Source organism: Carex rostrata, chromosome 6, assembly GCF_964058835.1.
Source record: "Carex rostrata chromosome 6, lpCarRost1.2, whole genome shotgun sequence".
NCBI classification, from domain to species: domain Eukaryota; kingdom Viridiplantae; phylum Streptophyta; class Magnoliopsida; order Poales; family Cyperaceae; genus Carex; species Carex rostrata.
In genome coordinates, this window is record NC_135923.1 from 11,715,923 (window position 1) to 11,742,561 (window position 26,639).

The window sequence follows — 26,639 nt, forward strand, 5'->3', positions numbered from 1 at the left end:
TCTAATGGGTCCAAAATATATCCCTTCAAATGTAATGTGGTTCTTCGTATCGAGGCTTTAAAGATTATCATTTCGACTATTGGTGTATTGTACAAAGAAACTAAAGTGTTGAATGTTTTTGTTGAACATTTAATTCTCTAACCGTACGAAATGGTAACCTCTATCATCGTGTTCATTATCAAAGGATAACAGAAGGGACCTCAACCTTCAATTTCCAATTATCACCGACTACAATTTACTGTTGAATGGTAGTGACCGACATAATCATTCACACAAGTTGCAATAATATCATTTGAAATATTTTTCATGGTTTTAAGATCTGGAGATACAAGGGGATCTAATTTATTCAGACATTCTAGTTAAAACATTTCAATAAGCGGAAATGCACTTGGTATGACTATATAAAATTCATTCGAGAAGAACACTTCGTGTTAAAAACTGAGAATTTACCGGATTTATACCTATATTAGCAGTTCTGGCGAAGAAAAGGAAAATAGAAAAAAAAAAAAAAAAAAACCTAAAAATGATGAAAGAAATGAGACTAATAATAATAAAGAAATAACAATAAAAATAAATAACAAATATGCACCGAAAAAAATACTAGTGCCCAATGCAAAATACCGTCTATAACAACAAATTGTTCAAACCCCAACCATCACTTAATTAAAAAGTTGACAATATGCAGAGAAATCAAAATTGCAGAGCTAACAACGCTACTGCCCATAACTACTGTAGGACCCAAAACATAATAAACTGAAAAAAACCATAGATTGGCCAAACCTCACATCAACCGATTCACTTAGTCGACCTCCTCAATCTTGGGACCAGCACCGCTGCCTCCACTCGGAGCAGGGGCATCCTCATCCATGCCACCGGGCATGTCAGCACCAGCACCCTGGTACATCTTGGCAATGATGGGGTTGCAGATTCCCTCAAGTTCCTTCATCTTGTCATCGAACTCCTCAGCCTCGGCCAGCTGGTTGCTGTCCAGCCAGTGGATTGCCTGGTCGATCGCATCCTCAATCTTCTTCTTGTCAGCTTCCGGCAGCTTGGATGAGATCTTGTCATCCTTGATGGTGTTCCTCATGTTGTAGGCATAGTTCTCAAGGGCATTCTTGGACTCAACCTTCTTCTTGTGCTCCTCATCCTCTGACTTGTACTTCTCGGCCTCCTGCACCATCTTCTCAATCTCATCCTTGCTGAGCCTACCCTTGTCGTTGGTGATGGTGATCTTGTTCTTTTGGCCGGTGGTCTTGTCCTCAGCCGCGACATTAAGGATACCGTTAGCATCAATGTCGAAGCAGACAGTGATCTGGGGTACACCTCTTGGTGCTGGGGGGATGCCAGAAAGCTCAAACTTGCCAAGCAGGTTGTTGTCCCTGGTTCTGGTCCTCTCGCCCTCATAGACTTGGATAAGAACACCTGGCTGATTGTCGGAGTAGGTGGAGAAGACCTGCTCCTTCTTGGTTGGGATGGTGGTGTTTCTGGGGATCAGAACAGTCATGACCCCACCAGCAGTCTCAAGACCAAGAGAGAGGGGAGTGACATCCAGCAACAACAGATCCTGCACCTTCTCGTTGCCCTCACCACTCAAAATTGCAGCTTGTACAGCTGCACCATAAGCAACAGCCTCGTCAGGGTTGATGTTCTTGCAGAGCTCCTTCCCATTGAAGAAGTCCTGGAGGAGTTGCTGCACTCTGGGAATCCTGGTGGACCCACCAACCAGAACCACATCATGGACAGTGCTCTTGTCCATCTTAGCATCCCTCAGACACTTCTCGACTGGCTCCATACACTTCCTGAACAGATCCATGTTCAGCTCCTCGAACCTGGCACGGGTGATGGTGGAGTAGAAATCAATACCCTCAAAAAGGGAATCAATCTCGATTGTGGTTTGGGCAGTGGAGGAGAGAGTTCTCTTCGCCCTCTCACAAGCGGTCCTGAGCCTTCTCAAAGACCTTGGGTTGCCACTGATGTCCTTCTTGTTCTTCCTCTTAAACTCCTGCACAAAGTGATTCACCATCCTGTTGTCGAAATCCTCACCTCCCAAATGGGTGTCACCAGCCGTAGCCTTGACCTCAAAAATACCCTCCTCAATGGTCAGAAGTGACACATCAAAGGTACCACCACCAAGGTCAAAGATCAGCACATTCTTCTCACCAACACTGGTTGCCTTCTTATCCAACCCATAGGCAATTGCAGCAGCAGTAGGCTCATTGATGATACGCATGACATTGAGCCCAGCAATGACACCAGCATCCTTTGTGGCCTGACGTTGAGAGTCATTGAAATAGGCTGGGACAGTGACCACAGCATTCTTTATGGTAGAGCCAAGGTAGGCTTCGGCAATCTCCTTCATCTTGATGAGCACCATGGAGGAGATCTCCTCCGCTGCAAATTCTTTCTCCTCGCCCTTGTAGTTGACATGGATCATGGGCTTGTCAGCTGGCCCAGGAACAACCTTGAACGGCCACAATTTGATGTCACTCTGAACTGAGGCATCTTGGTAGCGCCTACCAATCAAACGCTTGGCATCTGAAATATAATGAGGTCAATTGTTAGACTTTGATGATGCGGATACAATGATATAATCTTTAGAGGACAGTACTGAATTACAATAAACTCAATCCTATAACAAAAAAACAGACGTAAGAGTGCAGACTCACTAAAATACAGAGTAATTTGCAAGACTAGTTTATGATAGCTGATATAATAATGATATACACGTAAAATAGAAACAATCTTAACATCAGAATAAACTAAAACAAAAGATCAGATACAGACATGCTCTGGAACAATCCATAATAGCTATATAAATTCTAACTTATCACCATACATATGTAACTGGACATTTAACTATAGCAAACGCAACTGTATTTCCAGAAGAATCATATTTCAAACAACAAGTCTGTACAGAAACAAATCAAGACCAACCTTTCATAAAAGATAGACAGAATCATAGTTCTCTACCAGATCGGCCTTTAAATCAACTAATAAAATATTCACAAACCTATAGCAAAACTCGATCCAAATTGACCTAAAGGTTAATGTCAACATAAACCACAGATCTACTGTCTACTGGACCATAGAAGATCCTCAGCAAGAGACACAGATCTAAATCTAAAAAATCTAAGAACAGAATAAAAAACAGAACAGATCCGACTCACCGAAAACAGTGTTGGTGGGGTTCATGGCGACCTGATTCTTGGCTGCATCACCGATCAACCTCTCGGTGTCAGTGAAAGCCACGTAGGACGGGGTCGTACGGTTTCCCTGGTCGTTGGCGATGATCTCAACACGATCGTGTTGCCACACACCAACGCAAGAATAGGTGGTACCGAGATCGATACCGATCGCAGGACCTTCACCCTTGCCGGCCATCTCTCAAAAACAGATCTGAAGACAAGAAACTAAGACTAAAACCTACTATGGAAGAAAAGAATAGAATTGCGAGGGTTGAAGACTAGGTTTTGTGGAGGTGGAATAAGTGGAGAGGAGGCGAGGGAGCGTGATTATATAGGCTCACTTTCAATTTGAGAGGGGTTCTAGAAAGTTCTGATGAACCTGGAGCGTTAGATTACAGGTGCCGACTAACCCTACCTCTCTCATCGGACGGTTGTCATCTGCTGTGAGGTTCAAAAGTGCCCAGCATTTTTGCGTGGACTAAACTGGGACGGCGCGATAGTTTGAACGGTTTCACGCTGTTTGTTATTTTGGACTAACAAAATAATGTAATATAATATTATTTTTTTCCTTTAATAATAGTCTTTTTTTATTTTTTTTTTATGAAAAACCGGATAGCAGCTATCAGGTAAAGTAAAAAAATAAATTAATATATGTCAATAATAGTCGATACTCGATAGCCAACAATAGATATTTCTTTTTCTGGTTAACCTCTCTTTTTTTGTTATTTTTCTGTTGTTAGAAAATTCAAACAGACTACTAAAAAAAAAGAAAAAAAAGTATCAGAGAGTATAATTGGACTGCTGATTGTTTTTAGGAAACATTTTTTTTTCATAATTCTCTCGAATCAAATTAAAAATAGGTTCCTAATTTCGTCCACAAAATTGTGTTTACATGATTTGTCCCATCTAAATTTTGCTTATACAAATTTGCCATTATTTTTTGTGCCACTGAATATTCTTGTTTAGACTTGAGAGCTTTGTGTGTCTCAATTGTTTACCAACTAGCAGGGGGTCTCGCGTTGCTTCGCCACCATTGTCACGACATGTGGAGAAGCATACAGAGATTTTAAATAAGAAAGAAAAGTGTACTGGAGTGATATAATGGAGAGGCAAATAGGGGAGAAGTAAAACAAAAGTTGTACATGAGTGCATAGGTGTAATATAGTTAGATCACATCTTGTAGTATTCAGTGGCGTAGTCAGAATTTTTGTCAGGAGTAGACAAAAATAAATATTATTAATTTATTATTAATATCTGTATTTTATTTTAATTTTCATTTTTTTATTAAAAACTAAAATGATCAATACACACTTTCTATAAAATGAAGATCCTTTTATTTCTAATCAATTTGGTAATCAACTAATGATACAAAAAAAATGAAGTTATGTAGTAAGCTAATCAACTAAAGTACATGTTGCATGTGTTTTTGTAGATTTTTTTTATTAAATAAAGTCTGTTGTTTAGAAATATATATATTATTTAAAGTTTAAATTTATTTTTTTTGAACTAATTGTTTGTTATCATGTTTAAAAATAATATAATAAATTATAATATAATCATAATAATATAGCTGCGAGATATAATTACGCAACATAAAATACTAGTTTTCAACATTTTTGAGGCATCTACAATGTCCTACTTTCTTAAAATATGTTTATTTATTTGTTGGTGAAGTTCACACCACATCAATTTTGTTAGAACTTGGGCCCATTTATTAGTTTTACTCTTGCATGCACCATTTTAAAGTTTGGCCCATTATAAAAAAATCTGGTTCGTTTCTTTGAAAACAAATGTCAGCTTTATATCATGGTCCCACAGTTCAGACATTTCTTCCCCATTTTTCATTCCCTTTCAATTCTATTCTGAACCAGTGATGAAAAACTCAAATCAAATTAGCAGCAGCTCTGGAGATTTCACCGAAGACAGACCCAATCAATTAGGGGTAGGCAAAACTCAAATTCAGGGTAATTAGGCAAAACTCAGATCTAAGCTAACTATGATAATGGTTTTCAAATTCCAGGGGTAGGCAACTGCCTACCCCTGAGTGGCTGTGGCTCCGCCATTGGTAGTATTTCAAAACACAATTTATTAACAAAATGGTTCCTAATATTTGTTTTCGTGGAGGTAATAGGCAAAATAATATTTTTACAATATACAACAGATGTTAAAAGTTTTTTGGAGCTGTTGCAGCTATTCTTCATATTCCTTCCCTTTGGCAGCTCGGTGCTGCATAAATTGAAAAGTGTGTTAGTTTATATTGGATATAATTGTGGTGTGTGTGTGTTGGTAGTTTGGTATCATGAAAAGAGTTTGTAATTGTGTTAGTTTGTATTGGATATAATTGTGGTGTGTGTGTGTTAGTAGTTTGGTATCATGAAAGGAGTTTGTATCTTCTTATGAGATAACCAAATAAACAATTAATATAGTTGCTTATTTGCATCTGTAATTACCACACATGATACTTACAAATCAAGCAAACAATAATCATGAGGGGAAAAAGACATGGCTGCAAAGCATTTCAGTATAGATGCACTCCTCCTACTTCAAAATCCCCAATTATTTGCCTATATTCGTCAGCATCATCTTCACTAATCTCATTTATCTCTCCAGAGGATCAACTGTCATAGACTGAGCCTCAGCTAAGGCCACATGCATTGCTCAAGTAGTTGCTAATATGTGGATGAAGAAAAATTATGCCTAGCTCATAATTGCAAATATACACTTTCTGACCTAATTGTGGGACCCACGGTATATCCATCCAAATGAGTTCCATTTTACTTTGGATAGGAAGCCCTTGTGCAACCTTATTTGCATGTAAAAACAGAATTGTTCATTGTGTATATCAACAAAGTGTTTTAAGACCTATGACTTTAAGTTGCACAACTTGCACTTTTAGCCACATAGGTTGAAATTGAGTCTTAATTAAGGACTAGTATCGTGCCTGTGCGTTGCGACGGGGACATATTATAATAAATAAAATATGAAAAATAATTGTTATTGATATTCATACATAATTAAGGAAAAAAAAAGCAAAAAATAATAAATAACAGTAAAAGAAACAATGATAAATGAAAAAAAAGATTAAATATAACATTAAAAATTTCTTGAAGTATCATTGTCATTGATCATCTTCGATGTATGACGTAGAGTTTGACACAACACAAACGTAAAGACTATTTCTTACAGCAATAATTTCATTTAAGAGAATGAAATAACAAAATCATTTTTTGATTATACCGCTGACGATTGAATAAACTGCTAAATTCTACTGGTACTGCATGACAAAAAACACTAGTACCAAAGGTGAAAAACCATAAAAAGAACTCCCTTGTCCTTAGACATCCGCAATTCCTAATAAATATTAATAATTTTTCAATCAGACAAACTAAAATTCAAGCAACCTTGAGCACGCGAAGATATTCAAATCTCTCTTCTAAGAACAATACATAACACCTAACCCTGCTGGCTAATCACAAGCCGAATTAAAATAAAGAAATAATCAAAATTATCCCAATATAAAATAATAACATTTAAATGCACGGATTTCATCTGAGAATATAATAAGGCCATATGGTTTCATGCCTGGATCTAGCGCAAAAATATGGTCATATGGTTTCAGATATTCATCATGTGAGATCCATCCGACTCCTGATTCAGCCACTACATCCATGTCTTCAATATTAAACGATTTCACTAACTATGACATTAAATTATAATTAATCATAGCAAAACACTATAGAGGGAAAAATAGAAACAGCAATAATCGCGTCATGAACCACTTGATCAATTGCATCAGTTTTAATCTATTCATTTATTAGAGGGGAAAATAACATATTATTGTTTTTTCTTATTATTTTGAAAAACATCCAATAACAGTGAGCTCTTCATCGACCGGCATATTTCTCTCATTCTTTCAATTTGTTCAGAAGTCTTGATCTTTAGATTGAAATAAAATAAAACATCACAATTACCAAAATTAATAGTTGTAATACATGTGCAGAATAAAAATTAACCTCTACTCTTTGTTTGGAAATCACTGTTTTACACTTGTCAATTTTCAAAATAAAACAATCACCACATGAACTTAACTCTACAATTTCAAAAGTAGAGATTCAAATCTCCACATGAATTTCAGAACAGCACTGACATTCCTTAAAATTAAGAACAATCTGTAACTGAACATACTGTAACATTAACACAGGACTCCGTCCGTCCTGACTGAACATAAACAATTAATAATAAGATTCTCTTGCCTACGGGCTTTCATAAAAAAAAAAAAAAAAAAAAAAATAATAATAATAATAATAATAAGATTCTCTCATAGACCTTATTGCCTGGGTTTCAGTTATTAAATAAGCCCTAGTTCATTCACACAACCCGAATAAGAAAACAAAAATAAAAAATAACATATTGGCCCATAATTTCAAGTTGATTCAGACATATGACCATTCTCTGCTTGATGACTTCCAAAAGGAAAATGACGTATTAAATAAATGCAAAAACACCATTGGAGAAATGCAATACTATGAAATTTTAAAATCATGAGATTAGAAAACATTCTACTTTAGTTGAATTAATTGACCATACAAAATTTATGGTAACTTCCAGGAGAAATCTTCACTAATGTCATTTTCTTTGTAAGTGCATTGACTTCATTTTTCCTATAAAATGGACATGTTTATACATGAACATATGCCTATTAATTACCATGACTAATATGATGAACAGTCCACAAAAAACATCATTGAGCAATCGACAATTTATCAAAACAAGTTAGGTTATTATAACTCAAATGCTAGAGAAACGCCAAGAAAAGGTTTGAGTTCACATGACTCATCTCAGAACTCTGAATTTATGGTTCTGTGTTAGATTTCTATTCAGAGTACGCTTTTTGGTGCCTGAAAATGTTCAAATAGTCACCAAACAATCATCTAGACAACATAAGTCATAAGCAAATGAAAAATAATTGTAAAAGGAAAAAGAGTACTAACACTCATAAATTCGGTAGCAGTCAAATTTCCATTGTCAGAAAGGGATCCCCTCGGTGATGAGCCCTCCTCAGATCCTTCATGCACTGGTGATGGCGGCTGAGATAGCGGGACATAAGCAACCCTCAATTTTACTTCATCCACCACATTTCCTGATTCTTTAGAGAACTATATAAAAGAAAGCCACTTCGTTAAACTTTTCACAGTTTTAGAACTTTAACTGCCCCTTATCTTAATTATCAGGTTGTTTGGGTCAAAATTGGTTACAGAATAACCACAGGTAGACAATAAATTGGGACTTGCCATAAAATATGCAAGGATCAACCTTTTGCAAAATGAGTCTTTTTTTGGAATTTGCATCAGTCTGCCTGTCTCTCTTTGTCGGGTTAATACAAATTTAAACTCTAGCTCCAATTTTGCAATTCTACAAGGAGAATTAGCTAGCAATTTAAAATTCTATGCTGTTTTTAATAAACCAGGAAAACAGTACCTTATACGGATTTATAAGACTAAAGACTGAACATCTATTAACGAATTTAAGTGGTGGATTGTATGATGAACTCTTAGGTAGGTATTTAAATTTGCTGATTATCAATAGATAGTTGGTTAAACAGAGTGATTGGTTACCATCTCTGCAGTTATTTCCTTGGCATTGGTGCCTTCATTTACAATAACACTCTGCACAAGAAATTTATCCTTGCATTGCATGTCAGGTGGTGTCTCTTTCTGAGCTTGCATCTGCGCAAAGCAAACCTCCCCTAATTAATCACTGGTAAAAAAAAGGAGGCAAAACTTTTGAAAAATAAAAATATTCAACTTACCAACAACATCGGTTGTAGATCGTGGAGGCACGATTCCAGAGATCTCTTGCTGCCATCTCATCGGTCCGATCATGGCGGCGCTTCCTCCGAGGATGCATCGCCTTCGCGCACGACCGAGGCAAGGCGCGCGAGGGAGCTTCTACCCTCTCTCGACCCCTCCATGCCATCGACGACGATCCTTTGTCCCCTTCTCTCTCCATCTCTCTCTTTATCTCTAGAATCGCAGTGCTTTGAGAGAGACGGTGAAGGAAGGCGGAGTGGCGGAGATCTGAGGGGATTATGGTTTTCTCTCTTTTTTTCTTTGGAAGAAGGGATCGGGGAGGTAGGGGGGCATAGAGATAATTTGCTGGGAGAGGCGCAGCGCTCCAGCGAAAGAATTTACGCATCGTAGATTAATTCACACGATTTTTGATTGAAATCCGACGGTGCAGAATCAAAATAACTGTAGTAATACATGTAGCGGTACGTGTAACGAGTACAATTTTAACTAATTTTGAACTTCTACACATATAAAAGATGTATTTAATCAAAGGAATAAAAATTATTTGTTTAAATGACTCAGATTCAATTCGAAACAAACAATAAATAAGGACTCTCGTAGAATCTAGACATTAAACTCTTTATAATAGATTGAATTGGAGTTAAATACGAGGAAAATTTTATTTCGAGAAAGCAACCAATAGCCATCATAACAGCGATGATTTCATTATGATGAGGGCAAGTACCTTTTAAATAAAGGGAAATTTTCACTCAAATCACGAAATGACAAAAATTTAGCATATTTGGCAAGAAGTTAGATAACTATACCTCGATGTGCATAGGATATAAGATTCTATCGTATGGATATGGAATTGCATTGTGGAATACACTTGCAGGTCTCAGTCTTTGCCATGTTTTCTGTAATATCAAATATACAAAAAGGAAATAAATTTATATAAATACTAACCTAACTCGTAGAGCCATGATATTTAGTGGTTATGAAAAAGAATTATTCACACATATATTTTTGCATATGAGAAAAGGGATAGCAGAAGGAGAAAGTATTGTTCTGCCTCTTCAATTTGATTTCAGATTTGGGATTTCGAGACTATAGCCATCGCTCCCTTTTTCTCTTTCTGTTGCTCTTTGAGTTTCAAGGGAGAAAATAAAACAAAAAAAGTAGGAAGAAGTCAACTGAATCAATAATAGAAACAATTTAATTGCCAAATTAAAGAAAGATGAAGTTGCAAAATATGTACCTGATACAAAATGATATCGGAAGCCATGAGTACAGGATATGTGAGAAGTGCCACTCCTACATTTTCATCATCTCAGTTGTTATCGACAAAGAAAAAACAATGATCAATCAGTTTAATTGATTGACGCCTAGTTAAATAAAATCAGTTAAAGGCTTAATTAGAAATGATTAATTGCATATATATATCTGGAGGAACATAACTGAAAAATCAAAGAGAATTGTGATTAGGAAAAAAACAAAAGATCCACACGAATTCTTAGAGTTCACCTCTGCTATCTTGTCTAGCAAGAGCACCAAAATCCAACAACAAAAGGAGTTGACCAAATCAATGAAAACTTCAATAAAATTAAAAAGTAGAGTGAAGGCTGTGATCATGTCTCCAATCCAAAAGAGAGAGAGAGAGCTCTATAGAGATAGATACCTGAGATGGCGCACGAGAGATCCTTACACGAGCCGAGTAAGAACAGGAAATGATATCCTCTGCGGAGTTTTTCTATGCGAAACTTTTAATCTGGTCCGTTCGTTTCGGATCGGACGGACCAGATTAAAAGTTCCGCAAATTTTGAGATTTTTTTTTTAAATTCGGATAAAATCTGATCTGGTCCGTCCGATTCGAAACGAACGGACCAGATTAAAAGCTCCGCACGGAAAAACTCCGCAGAGGATACGCTTCCGTAAGAACAGAGGATTAAAAAAAATTGAAGCTAACAGTGGAACCCAGCTCTAAATCTCACTGTAAATAAGCACTGTAGATTTCAGTATAGGTGAATAGTACCCATCTATTCAAAATTAATACATAAGAAAGATTACCATCAATGCTATAAGGCCTATATTTAACTGCCGATAGGTTTCCTAGGCCCAAAAATTGACAGCCCAAATGAAGCCTTGAAATAAGAAGCCCAAATTGCGGAAGCTCCCAGCCTGTCTTTTAATGTTGATGTAAGCAGTAACCTACTGATTAGGCTTAGCCTTTTGTATTTCTTTTTTCCTTTTAGCATGTCCCTTACAAAACCTATTTAACGCATGGAGTCCAGCCTTGCAAAGCCCTTAAAACACTAACCAACTAATGATGACAGTGCTCTTCCGGGCCTACGCTTCAATAAATTCAAAATCTAAACCCCCCACCTTCCCACGTTATGTTTGGTTAACACCAAGTGAAAGAAAATAGATGTAGAAAACGGAAGGGGAGGGAAAGAAACGGAAAAGAGGATTACTATATTTTTTTTATATATTTTTTTGTTTACCTTCGTTACACTTAAATTTCGAGATTAACAAATTAAAATGTTTACAAGGTTAAAGGAAGTTGAAGAGTATTTTATTACCGACAATTTTCTCTGCTTTCCCATGTTTAAAAATTTGACATTGTAATTATTATCTTGTATTCATTCAATTATTAATTCTGAACTTGTTTAGATGTTATTAGTTAATTTGATGACTAATATATAGATTCGTATTGGCATGTAAGCAAATTTATATTAACAATGACAGCTAAATTCATATATATTGACAAAATATTTATTAGTGTCAGTCAAATTTTCATAAAGCACCAAAAACGTTAGAACAAAATATAGGTGAAGCTTTATATAAAGTTTTCACATAATATTAATTTGTGCCAGTATAAAATTTTAGAGAAATTTAGTTATATCCCCATCAAAACTTCTCTTTTTTTATATATCCCCATCACAACACTAAATTTAGCTATATCCCCATCAAAACTAAATGATTTTATTTATATCCCCATTCCTTCATTTAACTATTTAAAATTTAAAATTAATATTATTAAAAAAATTGAAAAGACAATTTTGCCCCTTCCTTTTTTTCCTCTTCACGCTACTTTCTCTCCCGCTAAACCTTCATTTTTTTTTCTTTTTCCCGCGTTTCTTCCGGATCTCCCTCTCCCTCATTTTTTCTCTGCCTATTCTCCTCTCAATCCTTTTCTTTCTTCTCCCTCTCACAGAAATTGTATATGATGGATGAAGATTCAAACAATATTGATCCGTTTTCTTCATTGATCATCAGTTCCAACCATAATCAGGATGATAATGTCTTGCGTAACAAAGATGAAATAACCCGTGAGAAGTTGAAGGCAGTGAGAAAGAGAAAAGATGTGATAGTCGATGGTTCAAGGTACTTTCATGTTGACAGTTCAAAAATCTGATATTTTCACCTTAGTTTCATGTTATCTTTTTTTTTTTCTTCTGAAAAAAGGCATAATGCCAATCTCAAAACTGAAATTGATTTATGGAATATAACTGAAACTTGCAAAGACAAATAAAAACGAAATCAACAGTTTACATTAAAATACCAAACTTAGTCTAATGTAAATCTTAAACTGGCAGTTACTCTTTTTATGCATCGGCAACAATTCATTTAAACACAAAAACTCTGGTTAAAATTGAAACTGGTACCAAATTTGAACCATTTTGTTTTATCTAAAGTAATCTTATTAATCTTTTATCTCTAATTTTTAGCATAAACTCATTGCGTTACAAGTTGAAGGTTAAAATGGGGGACAATTTAGACCAATCAACAATGGAAAAAAAGAGAAGTATTGTTATGGCAAACAAATGACCTTGTATTTTGAGGAGGTAACTTCTAGTTTTGTAGAGTTACTAGAGGATGTGAGTAGGCTCTATCACGAGGATGAGAGTCTAAAACTATGTTTTTTAGATAACCGTGTTGTCACACAATCCTTTATTCAACTTGAGGATGAAGAAAGTTACCGACTGATGCTTAAAATGTATGAGGAGAAGAAGGAGGTGGTGATCTATGCGACTTTAGATAAGATGATCCAGGGGGATAGAGTTGGAGAAGATGGAGGTCTTGACACAGGTTTGTGTATTGGAGAGCAAGAGAATTATGAAGAATGGTCTGATTATTGTCATAGTGAAGAGGGTTATCATCGTCTTCACAGTGACTCTGAGGATGAGATTGATGAAGCAAATGAGACTTCTTACGAGGGAGAATTCTACTTGTATGATAAGGATGACCCTAAGATGGAGGTAGGTGCAAAGTACCCGCATGTGGTAGCATTTAGAAGGGCATTAAATCACTATGCGATTATTAATGATTTTGAGTACGAATCAAGCAAGACTGAACCGGCACGAGTGACAGCAAATTGTGCAAATCCTCAGTGTAGTTACAGGAGCACGTGCAAAAATGTTGTCCTTTCGCAAGAAAATGAAAATGGCTCCAATGCCCCAAGGACACATGGATCAAGACAGAAAAGGTTGAATTAAATATTTTTGATGAAAGATATAATTTTACAACTTTTTTATTAAGCGCGATTAAATTTATCTATTTTTTTGTAGGGGTGCTAACATTGATACTGCACAACAAAGGAAGAGAGCATGCCCTCCAAATATTTTCAAGCTTCTCAAAGAAGAAACTATATAGGCATTTATCTAAATTTTTCCCAAAATTTTTGCAGTTTTTGTATTATTTAAAAGCCAAGGTCGATTACAGATAATGCAAGTTATTTTGTAGACTATTTTCAGTTTACTTGAATTTTAATCTCTGTTAGTGAATATTGATCTCTGATTAGAAAGTATTTTGGTTGGTCATTAGCGAATATTAATATCTGTTAATGATTTTATAAGTTGAATAGGTTTAGTTTACATGTATGATCAGGATTTCATGCTCAAATCAGTGATATCATTTTATAAGAAGTTATAAAATTTATATAAAGGTTTGATTTTGTTTCTCAAATCAGTGATATCATTTCAAATATTTTGGTATATGTGAAATGTTGTTTTAGAAATCTGTTATATGATTGTTTTGAAGCACTTTTTAGAAAGTTGATATTTTTCTTGTTAACAATTAAAATTTTGGCAAATCATACAAGAGTCCAGATGTTTTAGTAGAAGAATTGTGTGTTACTGGTATGTGCTAGAAGCTTCACTTAATTTACATGAGTACGGAGCTGCATGTAAATAACTATTTTACTGATCCAATTCACAAATCACTAATCAGATGTGAGATGATGGTGCTGGTACAAACGAAAATTGCTTTTTTGTTTGTTTCACGCATAATGTAAATTTCTATTTTTTAAGGTGTCAAACTAGAAAATAGACAAGATCTTGTCAGAATTGAAAATTTCTGTGTTATTAGGCAGAGAAAAAATGAGGGAGAGGGAGCGTCAGAAGAAAAGCGGGAGAGAAAGTAGCATGAAGAGAAAAAAAAGGAAGGGGCAAAATTGTCTTTTCAATTTTTTTAATAATATTAATTTTAAATTTTAAATAGTTAAATGAAGGAATGGGGATATAAATAAAATCATTTAGTTTTGATGGGGATATAGCTAAATTTAGAGTTGTGATGGGGATATATAAAAAAAGAGAAGTTTTGATGGGGATATAACTAAATTTCTCAAAATTTTATGGTGAATTAACTGTATAATATTAGTTTTTTAATAACAATTGATAAAAAAAAAGATCAGAAAGAAATCTGAAACAAATCGATGATTAATAGAGAATATAAATATAAAACGCCATTAAAGTAAGTATGGTAGAACGGTTATAAAAGGAAGCAATAATTGTATCTTTTCAAGAAGATTGAACCAAACATTCTTTCTAAAACAAAAGAAGAAATCAAGATCATCGTCAATGTTTGGTCAAGGAGGGGTATCAAAAAGAATTTTTGTTCTCTTTCTATGAAAATGACATTCAAAATTTTTATTTCTTTGAGAAGTACAAAGAAATTCCGCTTTGGTTAACCTACCAATTACCTGTACCGCCATTTCATCTGTGCCACAGCACACATGCTACATTTTTTTCTTTTTCTTTTCCTTTAAATGTTAGTTTGTAATAATCTAGAAGTCAATAATACGATAATTTATCATAAAATTTTGTTCATGAATTGAATGTTTATTTATATATCATTTTGTTGCCTTGAGTATTATTAAATTTATGATTCATTTCGAGTTCATGACTGAAATTGTGAAACTCCATAATATAGATCTTAAAAAGTCACTGACCAAGGTAATTAGGGTGAACACTAATTACCGCGATAAGGTTAGTATGTGGATTAAAAGATGGTTAAGTTTTACAAACCACCTGACACGAGATGTCATTTTAATCACATAGATACATGTTCTAGGAACATGGTATTTGACAGACCCCGAATGAAACATTAAATATAATTGTGTTCGTGTCATTAATGTTTTCATTCAGTGTTAAGTTCTAAAGTATGAGATATTCATCTTTCCTACTAAGAAATGTATATGTGTGATTGTTATCAAACGCTGTCGGTAAAATGCAGTTATAACGGTAGCTCTTCGGTATACATGGCTTAGCTGAGGTAGTGATGGTTTACCAAAAGTACTATTGTCCCTCGTATCTCTATACAAGCTATAGCATCACTGGGCCCCTTGATAGAGTAAAATTATCTGCTAGCAGTATAATTACAAGAGTAATTATATTTGATAATCTGCTCAAGATCAAGAAAAGATTAAGTTTGCAAGGATGACACACATCTACCTTGAAACTAATCTGATAGCTATGAGACAAAAGAACTGACACAAGTAAATTATTTACTGGATCGTGATATTGTACTATACAACATCATCTGTGTAATTGGATCGTCATGATGCGTTTTTCCATATGCCTCTCATGATTATAGAAGTTAAAACGGTTTTAACTCTATTTACCAACATAACACATATCCTATTGGGTCACACCATATAGGAGCTAATCGGAGAATCTTATTGTGATTGATTATAAATTGGTTATGATCAGTAGTAAGATGGTTATAATTAATTATACGTGATATAATTAAATTATAAATGTCATATAAAAATGACAAGCAGAAACAACGGTTAATTTATAACCGTACACGTTACGTTGTATAAAAGTTACCAAAACAACAACCGCAAGAAATATAATTGTTCAGAATAATTATACGGATATTGATTGTATTCGGGCCAAGGGCATTCGGGTCTTTTCAGATTCATCCTTATCCGCGTGACATGTCATCGATCCTATCCAGATGACACGTCATCAATCATATCCACATAACACCTCACCCCCTAGGTGGCATGCCCTGTCATAGGGGTATTTTGGTCTTTTCACACCATTTTAGAGGCTATAAATAGAGGAGTGCATGAAGAGAATAAAATACTAATTCACTCGTATCGTTTCGTGTCGAATCGAATCGATATTTTCTCTCTTTCTCGGTTTCTCTCCCAAATAGTGTTTCGGTTGAGAAAAGAAAGTTATACGTAGTTGACGTATAATCTTGCGAGTTGTTGATTAGTAAATTTAGGGGATTGGTGAATAGTGTTTTTCCGAATTTCGCGGTATTTCAGTTTTGCTTATTTGTGAAACCAAGTAACTGAAAATTCGTGTTTACGGGTTTTCGTCTTTTCCTCGTGAATAGTGTTTTTGCAGAAAACCGCAGTTTATAGTATTCCTGACAAAAGAAATATACCGCTCTCTGGTTAGTCCTGGTGGATAACCTATAGAGGCATCATACGTTTGGTGCTCCGTGGAGAATCATTCCCCTGGTGTAGCTCTTCTCGCTCAGTCTGCATTCCAACTGTGATTTGGAAACAAGGTATAAATTGTTATATTAATCTATTTAATTGGTAAATAGATTAAAGCTTTAGAAAATCAATTATGGAGTAGATCTGTAAATAGAATTAAACGAATCTTCTTGATTCATTTAATCCGTAGCTTAAGTTAAATGTAAAAAAAAATGTTTTACTGTTTCCGCAGCTTAAGCTAAATTAAGGAGTTTGAACCGACAAAACCCCAACATTAAATATCTTAAAATTAGCATTATGTGAATCTGAAATTTTTTTTTTTGAATTATTCGTTTTTTAAACGAATAAGCGAATTAAATAAAATTTACGAATTTAGCAATTACTCTCAAATTATTTCTAAATTTTAAAAATTAATTGTAAAAGCTTCCTTGTTATGAACTCTACTCTAAAACCAATCTAATTGGTTTCAAACGACAAATCCAAACAATTGAATTCTTCTACCTTATGAGTGATACATCTACATGTGAAAATTTTAAAGTTTCGAATTAAATTAGTACAAAGTCAAATGGTAATTTTAATGCATTCATTTTTTGAGCGTCTTTTGACCACTTAAGGCTATACAAAATTAATTTAAAATTTTAAAAATTTCGCATGTGGATGTATCACTCGCAAGGTAAAAGAATTTTAACGGTTTGGATTCATCGTTTGAAACCAATCCGATAGATTTTAGCAAAGTTCTAAATAGAGGTTATAACGGCATAGCGGGGAGACAAAAAAATAAAAGCTATTGCGAATAGTGTAGCTATAGCAGAAGCTATCATACATAGCGTTTTTTCCTTTTCAAATTTTATATTCTATATTTCTCCTAATTATCAACATAATCAATATTGGAGAATTTAGATAACAACTAAATGACAACTAATCTAAATCTATAATTTTTATCAATTACACAAATAAGAAGGAAAAAAAAGATCTAGAAAGTAACATGATTTAATAGTTCATACTTCATAGTATTACATATTATAATAGACGAAGAACAATAACTTTTATAAGACAAATGAAGTCAGTATATATATTTAAACATTTTATATATTATTGTAATAATTAAAATTAGCTTTCAATTGAAACAAACAATAATAATTTTACAAATGAATACTATATGAAGAGCAATCAAAATGAAGAATTAATATTTGAATATTTCTCGATATAGAATGAGAGAATAAATCACAAATAAAAACAAAAACACGTATTTTGGTTTAGCATATTTATCGTAGAAAATCATGTAGTATTAGAAATGGGACTAGAAGTACAGAAACCCATATAAATTGAAAAAAAAAAAAAAAAAAGTCCATGTAGTATAGCGGTAGCAATAGCGAGTCGTGCATAGTGGTAATAGCGGTCAGTTATTATAGCTATAGCGGTCGTAGCTGAGTTAGTACACTTTTATCTCATATTTTAGCGTTTATGGTCCGAAAAAGGTATAGCGTCGCTATAGCCAGCTATTTATAATACTGGATTTTAGAGTTGAGTTCACAAAAAAACTTGATGAACTTAGAAACACCCTAGTTCTACTCATAATAAGAAAGCATTTTTTCAGAATTAGATCCATTATACCCATATTACAAACTTTAGATCTCGTCGAATTATTCCTCAATATGAAATTTAATAAATTATTACTACTCTCACTTTACTAATAAATAATAAACATTATTTTTCTACTAAACTTTCAATAAAAAATATTATAATTACTCCTGCTTCAAACAACCTCAAATAGACCTACGGACCGTGTAAGAACCAAAAATATATAAAATAAAATAACCTCAAATTACTTTCAATCGACTTTAAGCGTGTGTAATTTCCTTTGGTTTACAGGAGTGTTGGATAAGTGCGCATTCTTAAGGTGGTTCGAACAATGAATCTAAATAAAAATTCAGTATGTTTGGTGAAGTTTACAATAATGAGGATAAGAATAATGTCTAGAATTCAAAACAAGTATTGATAATTGTTAAAATATGTTTTCACCAGTCAAAACATATTTTGATAACTGTCGTATCGAACTTGACGAGTATATATTCTTTTTTTTTTGAAAACTTGGTAGCGGGTACCAAGATTATATTAATAAACATATTTACAACATTCAACACTAAGCGAGTATATATTCATTGCAAGTTACGCAAATCTCACAAAAACAAGTGTACATTATAACATTAGCATAGTTAAATATGCATTATCATTTATCAAGTGGAGAAAAAAATTGAGAAAAAATGTTTTAAAATTATTGATTATTTAAAGGTCAAGAATTGGATTATCTTTTACAATTTTACAGTTTTAATTCTCTTTAACAACTACAATATTGCTTGATTGACTCTGTATTTTTTATAAGCAATGAGTTACCATTAATTTATACAATATTATTTAACTCACATTTTCTTTTTAGAATAAATGATTGTGATTAATGCCACCAAGCATCGTTTAATAAGTTGAGTTACAAATTAGTGATTTTCCACACAGGGAGTATTATATTTTACTACTAGATTAAAAGTTGATTCTTTAACTCATTTATACATAATTATATCTAAATTAATTTTTACAATTAATCTGTCCACTTTTTACAGATAGTGTGTTATGTTGTGAGAATGGATAATTACCAAAATACAATTAGAAATTCTCAATAGACCAACAAAAATCCAGCCTATATAATTAATTAAGTTGAACCATACTTGAATTTTTGTAGTGAAAACCAATGACCCTACAAATTAATCTTAGAAATTAGGAAACCTTTCTATTTACTTGCATCATTTTAGTTTAGTTTAATTTAGGAACTTACTCCAATTTTCGAAGTTATCTCGCTCGTAGAAAGATTAGGAAATTAATACTCATATCTAGTTGCGAGGAAAAAAATACATTTATAATGGTATTCCGTCGCAAAAAGAAAAAAACTGAACAATGAGAGTAGTCCGTCGCAAAAAGTCAATTTTTTATCCTCGCGAAAAGTGTCTCATTCTTGTTGTGACACTGATTCTATACTAAACGGTAAGTTCATAAACTTGTAAAATTGTCCAATTAAGTTACAATTAGAGTTATTTGTATTAGTACATGCACACACATCATCTATAGGAATTGAAAGTTTAATATTAATTATGATAGATATTAAACTCAACAAAGAGACACAAGTTTATTTTCATGATATTTGAAAGTATCTTGCAAAAATGTGAAAGAAACATAAATGTCAGTGTTCTTGAAATTCTTACTAAAACAATTAACACATTGATAAAACTAATTGAGTTTGAACGTTTACATAATTTATATTATTGGATCAATCACCAAATATTGTCAAGTTTAATTGTACGTTTGAAACTATTTAACTATTTTATTAATAACCATTCATCCATAGAGTATATGGAATTTATTACTTAATTATGTGATCATCTGTTAGAATTTATTATGTAAAATTTTATTACTAACTATTTTTTTACAATGAAGCCCGAAAAAATAGTTATAGTTTAATACAGTGGATTTTAGTTTACGAGATTTTTCCTTCATGAGAAACGTAATGAATAAGTTAAAGTTTATTATTTTTTACAATTATTAGCAATAAATTAATAATTTATAACACACAAATATATATATACTTTAGTGTAATTTTTTATTGAAGTCAAACCTGTACCGAAGCTTATTTCTGAAAATAAAAAAATACTGATGCTTACCCGCTCCGTTCTCAATTAAAGTTTTCCGCCATATTTCCAGACGTTAAGCATTAATTGTCATTAGTGTACTAGTCTTTATCCAAAAGTAGATCTTTACTATGTATTATCGCTTTCATGAATCATACATGCACCAAAGGATGGATGCAATGTATCCCAATCAAGGAATTCGCATCTTCCTTTCCTTCTTCACGAGTTGCTCTTCGTTATTTCCATTCATGCACGCATATTTTTTACTGTTCAATTTAACTGATTTCGATAAGGTGACTTCAGATTTTTTTTTTTTTTTTTTTTTTTTTTTTTTTTTAACATTTTGATTGAAGAGAAAAACAGAGAATATGTATTTCGTTCCGAGTGCTATATTACCACAGCTATTATTGTTATTTGTTAGTATAACATTTAATACTAATAGTACAAGAGGAGGGTTCAAATGCCTTTATATTTTGTGTTTTCATCATGCCTTCATTTTTAAAAACTTTAATAACTCAAAATTTAAAACTTAAAAGTAAAAATAAAACTGTTAGATGTAATCTATGTTATTTTCTCTACGAGCTTATAAAAAATTATGACATTTCAATTTTGTTTTTATGTTAATCAATAGGTTCAAAAATCAACGTCTAGAAATCATTCACATTAATGCGTTTTTTACAAGCTCTTGATGACAATCAAAATAAAATTGAAATGTCATAATTTTTACACGTGCATAGATAAAATGATGTAAATCATATTCAACGGTTTTATTTTAACTTTTAAGTTTTAAATTTTAAATTATTAAAAAATTTAAAAATGAAAGCATGATGGAGACACAAAAAATGGAGGCATGTTTAGCAATGCCTTATACTTTTTTTTTGAACGCAATGAATTTCTTTTACGTTAAAGATGTCTTAAAAAAATAAACAATATGGTTAACTGCACAGTAATTTTTTTTTTTTTTTTTTTTTACTTTAGAGACATTAGATACGTAAATTTTAATTAAATGAGAAGAGAAAAATTAACATAAGAATTATTCGAATAGAAAATAAAATGAGATAAAGCTAAATCGAATGGATAAAAATAATGAATAATATATTTTTATTAAACGACCCAATACACCAACATCTTTTAGATGTTATTCTTGAGAATTGAACATGTGTCCTCTTGGAAGAGAGTTAGAGAGATCTAAACTAAATCAAACACTATAATTATATATTTTCTGAAATATTAAAAGCAATAACTATTTAAACCAAAGAGAATAACAATACGTTACAATAAATAATATTCTCTGAAATTTTAACATTTTACAACATGATCTATTGAACTGAAAATGTCACTTGAGAAATAAGCATTTCAACTTTCAAATGTCAATAGCAGACAGACTGGTTTATCCAGCATATATATATATATATATATATATATATAGAGTTAGGCTGGGGTGCTATGGATAGCATAGAGGCCTCTATGCTACGGCTCAATATTCGAGTTTTCAAAATCCAAACGGTCAATCCGAACCGTTCATCTTATTCTCCATATTAATATCTGCTCGGAGACCAAATTTTACATTTTTCTGAATTTTTTTACTATTTATTAAGTATTTTACAAAATTGTTGATCCAACGGTGGCTGTACAAAACAGTAAAACCGTTGGATTAGCGATTTTCAAAGTGGCTTAATAAATAGTAAAAAAATTCAAAAAATTATAAAATTTGGTCTCCAAGTAGATATTAATATGGAGAATAAGATGAACGGTTCGGATCGACCGTTTGGATTTTGAAAACTTGAATATTGAGCCGTAGCACGGGAGGCCACTATGCTATCCATAGCAACCCAGCCTAACTCATATATATATATATATGTAAGCTTAGACAAGGTAGCTAATTAAAGTTATACCAGCTATATATATTGTCGTGTTTGCTCGCCGACGACGACCAAGAACAATTTATCTATAATTATACCCATGCTGCCATGCAGTCTATACATACTCCAAAACAGGAGAGTAGACCACGCAACTAAGCAAGCCCATCTGAATCCCTAGGTGCATAGACCGCGTGTATCCAAACTTGAAGATTCTTTGGCATCTTTTGCGGGTCCCAGAAAAAGCGTTAAAGCTACAATCCGACAAGCGCGCAGACGGCAGGGGGTCGAAGCATCCAGGTTATTGGGCTCATCTTGGCATCATGCCCATTTCAAATCGGACCCACCACTTAGGCCCACAAAAGCTCAATGAAAAAGCTTACACCTAGATAGTGGCTCCCACCGTCAGCATAGTAAAGTCGGACGGTTCACGTAAACCTGGTCTATACAGGTATAACGGAGGTATGAACGGGAAAGAAACTGGAAGCGGTCAGTCCTCGACGTGGTGGGCCGTCATTATCAGCAAATATCCTCAGGTGGGACCATTTATGAAAGAAAAGCGACTAAGCAAATGTAGATATGCACCCGGTGTATATGGATTAGGCTCCGCCTCCATGCAAAACGTTTTGATTGAGATTGGTGAGTCAACAGTCGTCAGAACGTATGAACCGTCCATTTCAAAAGATGCTGCATAAAGAATCAGATTAAAATGAGACAGCAGATGCACGCACTGGTTATAAATATATGACAAATTGATCGGATTATTTATTTTAAATGACAAGTTCGATATGTCTGATTAACAGCATATTTTTGTGCAAAAATATTTAAATTGTTTTTACTTCAAATGTCTCATAAAAAGCGCTCTTAATTTATTAAACGCGATCTATTTTAGTTAAAGGTAAAATGTGAATTATATATTAAGCAGTCTGATTAAAGAAGATTGGATGTGTACCATATTAGCATAAATCTTTACCAATAATTGTGAAGTCCCACTATACTTCGGCTAATTATTTATTTAATCATTATCAATTTACATTTCATAATTTCAAACCTAAGTTACTAATCATTTTTTTATTATTATTTTGTGAACCATTAGATTAATACAAATAAATAATCAATAGATTTTATAAATTTAAGAACCTTCAAGACAAAAAAAAATGCATAACAAAGATTTCAAAATAAATTATAAATTTATACTGTCCTAATTAAGTATTTTCAGTGTATACATAACATATTTTGGTTATATGATGGAATATTTCATCTAACATAAAGCAACTATTTTCAATAATTATATATGGAAGAAATGACATCCACATCAATAGCAAAGTTATAACATTCTTCATGTATCAACCAAAAACTACTTTTTATAAATTTTCTTATTATACAGATTTAATATTTTTTGTAGCAAGCAAACATTTTTTTTTTTAACTATTTTGTATATAGTTATAGAGGAGGGTTCAAATGCCTCCATTTTTTGTGCCTCCATCATGCTTCTATTTTTAAAAACTTAAATAACTCAAAGTTTCAAACTTAAACGTCAAAATAAAACCGTTAGATGTGATTTATGTTATTTTCTCTATGTGCCCATAAAAAATTATCACATTTTGATTTTGCTTTTATGTGAATCAATAAGTTAAAAAAATCAACGTCTAGAAAGTATCCACATTAGTATACATTTTTACAAGCTCAAGATGACAACCAAAACAAAGTTGAAATGCCATAATTTTTTACATGTGCATAGATAAAATGTAGTTCATGTCCAACGGTTTTTATTTTGAATTTCAAGATTTAAATTTTGAGTTATTAAAGGTTTTTAAAATGGAGGCATGATGGAGACACAAAAAATGGAGGCATTTGAACCATCCTCATAGTTATAATATCATTAACAATATGCAATTACTGCATTATTTATTTTGTATCATTTCCTCATAATTTTTTGTAATTTTAAAAAGGAAGCTGATAACAGTATCCGCACTGTACCCGCGAGAGGATCACCGAAAATTAAATGCAGAAAGATAACTTCTTGGACTGCAAAATCTCCACAATTTTTTTTTCTAAATTATTAATACCTACACAATTTTTTCTTTTAAATGAGATCCATGATGACGTACCTTCAGACTCGTCATCACGTAAGTATTTATATCTCGTTGTACAAGTATTTATATCTATACTTGCAAGTTTTTTTTATATATGACATTGAAAGTATTAATATCTAAGTATTGAAAGTATTTATAATTATACACTGAAGTATTTATATGTATGAGGTCAACTATTTTTGTTAGAGAAAGGTTGATGCGGAAATGAATGCGGGGACTGTAAAAGGGAAACTATATAATTAGTGGGACCATAGTGAAATGGTGCTATTGGAATTTTAGAAAAATAATTATTGGAGACTATATAATATCTTTTTAGAATAATAATTAGTGGGGACCAAAATACATTATTCCTCTAAATGCGGGTACTGTGCGGATACTGTAGTGCGGGTATTGAAATAATTATTCTTTTAAAAATAGAAACAGTCACAAAATTCTTTATGTATCAATTGATGAACAGTTCTACAAATATTCTTATACAGATTGTAATATTTTTCATAGCAAGAAAAGTTAATTTATTCATAAAAATATGTATGATAATTTACACTATTTATTTTGTGTCATGATCAATATCAGTAAGAAATTAACATCGAAATTACTTTTTTTCCATATCATAGGATCATATATTAAAATACAAACATATAACAATTTCAATATTGAATTCAATATAATTATATTTATTATTATATGTCCAATTGTAAAATTAAAATAGGACTGCATTCTATTCAAATGGTTACGGAACGTTGGACTCATTTTCTTCACAAATTAAAGATGAGACCAACATTATTCTGAAAAGAAAAAAAAAAAACACATCACAAACTACTACATGTACATAGGAATATAGCCGTTTGAAATATAAATATACTAATTCACTATAAATTGTTGCAACTTATATAGTTTAAAGTGCCTGAGTTAACTTTGACCGCATCAATAATTGTAGTAAACAATTTTTGATATATTTAATTTGAATAATTTATAAAATATACAAATTTGAATTTTACAAAAAAAATTATTGGAATATGTGCAGATTCATCATAAGAGTTATCATTGCAATATGAATTTATGAAAAAAAACAAATTGACCAAGACAATTTATTAATTAAGCAAAAAATAATTAAAAATTGGTACAATTATTTTGAAGTTGAAAAGTCAATGAACAATTGTTAGCAACGGTTGACAAAGATACAACGATTTAAATAATTAATATTTGAAATTAAAATGTAGCTTTATAGTCTTAATTCAATTGATTTTGCCAGAGAACAGACGTCGTTGATAAATATTGAGTGATTATCTAAGAGTTTCTCTTGAGAGTTTGAACTTAGAGCCGTTTCTGTTCGCTTTACAAGATATTGTGACTTCATGTTGTTTTGTAAAGGCTCACCTGTTTTCAAGTTGTATTCTTTTCGAGTTGGGTAATAAAAAGACGCATCGAGAAATACAGTCCAAGCACTGAAGACGTGTCAATTCTTTTTACTCTTCTATTTTATTTTATTTGCAATTGAATATTGTAGTTTTTGAATAATTAACCAAGAATGGTTAAATTTCTATAAAATATCTCATATTCATCCCTTTTTAGGTGCTATTAAGGATAACAGTACATGAGAGATTAATTGCAGCTCAAATTTTTAGGTTTACGTGTTGCAAATTAATAATAAACAAATATTTAATTTCAATAAAAAGTGCCACACAGATTAACTCTAAAATACTTGTAATAAAAAACAATTACAATATCTAGGAAACTATATAATTTCTCAAATTCATACGGTATCTGTTATATTTGGAAACATATCCTCTGTAATATCGCATTACTATATGCAATTTTCGCTGAGCGATAATTATTTCTGACCAATCATTAGATACACGAAAGTATATATTTAAAATTTGTGCAGGTTAAAACGGATGGTACAAATTATTTATTCTACGTACACGTTAGGGGCAGTATTACTGGGCTTTGAGATTCGCGCCAAGTCAAAAAGAACGGTCCAAATCTAGTAATTGTAAAAGATTCCCTTATCAGGTATTGGAGAGGATCATGAATTCGTGCGTGTGCACCCGTTCCAAACAGTAAATCCATCCAAGGGGAGAGATTTCCGACCGAGAGCATCTGTTGATGGAACTAGTTAATCAACCTCGCGCGCCATCTCCAATATTTTTATTCCACGTGTAAGCAAAAACGAACATAATTTTTTCTTCAAATTAAAGGGGCCTGCTTTTATCACAGCATTCTTTGACCCGCTACATGTATAAATAAAATTAGATGATACTTTTTGCGGAAATAAGAAATCTCATTTCTTTAGTCTAGACT

The 26,639-nt window shown here is 32.6% G+C and overlaps 1 protein-coding gene and 1 long non-coding RNA gene across 2 annotated transcripts; both read right to left on the minus strand.

Moving 5' to 3' along the window:
• Window positions 1-584: 584 nt before the first annotated feature.
• On the minus strand, window positions 585-3,524 carry LOC144556192 (heat shock cognate 70 kDa protein 2-like). The gene is made up of 2 exons (XM_078304698.1): window positions 3,168-3,524; window positions 585-2,535 (listed from the first exon to the last, which is right to left on the minus strand). The coding sequence occupies exons 1-2, from the start codon at window positions 3,379-3,381 to the stop codon at window positions 800-802; spliced, it is 1,950 nt and encodes a 649-aa protein (XP_078160824.1). The 5' UTR covers window positions 3,382-3,524; the 3' UTR covers window positions 585-799.
• A 4,187-nt stretch (window positions 3,525-7,711) lies between these two features.
• On the minus strand, window positions 7,712-8,930 carry LOC144555787 (uncharacterized). Its single transcript, XR_013512114.1, has 3 exons — window positions 8,801-8,930; window positions 8,173-8,341; window positions 7,712-8,072 (listed from the first exon to the last, which is right to left on the minus strand). It is a non-coding gene; the product is annotated as an uncharacterized LOC144555787 (long non-coding RNA).
• Window positions 8,931-26,639: the final 17,709 nt, after the last annotated feature.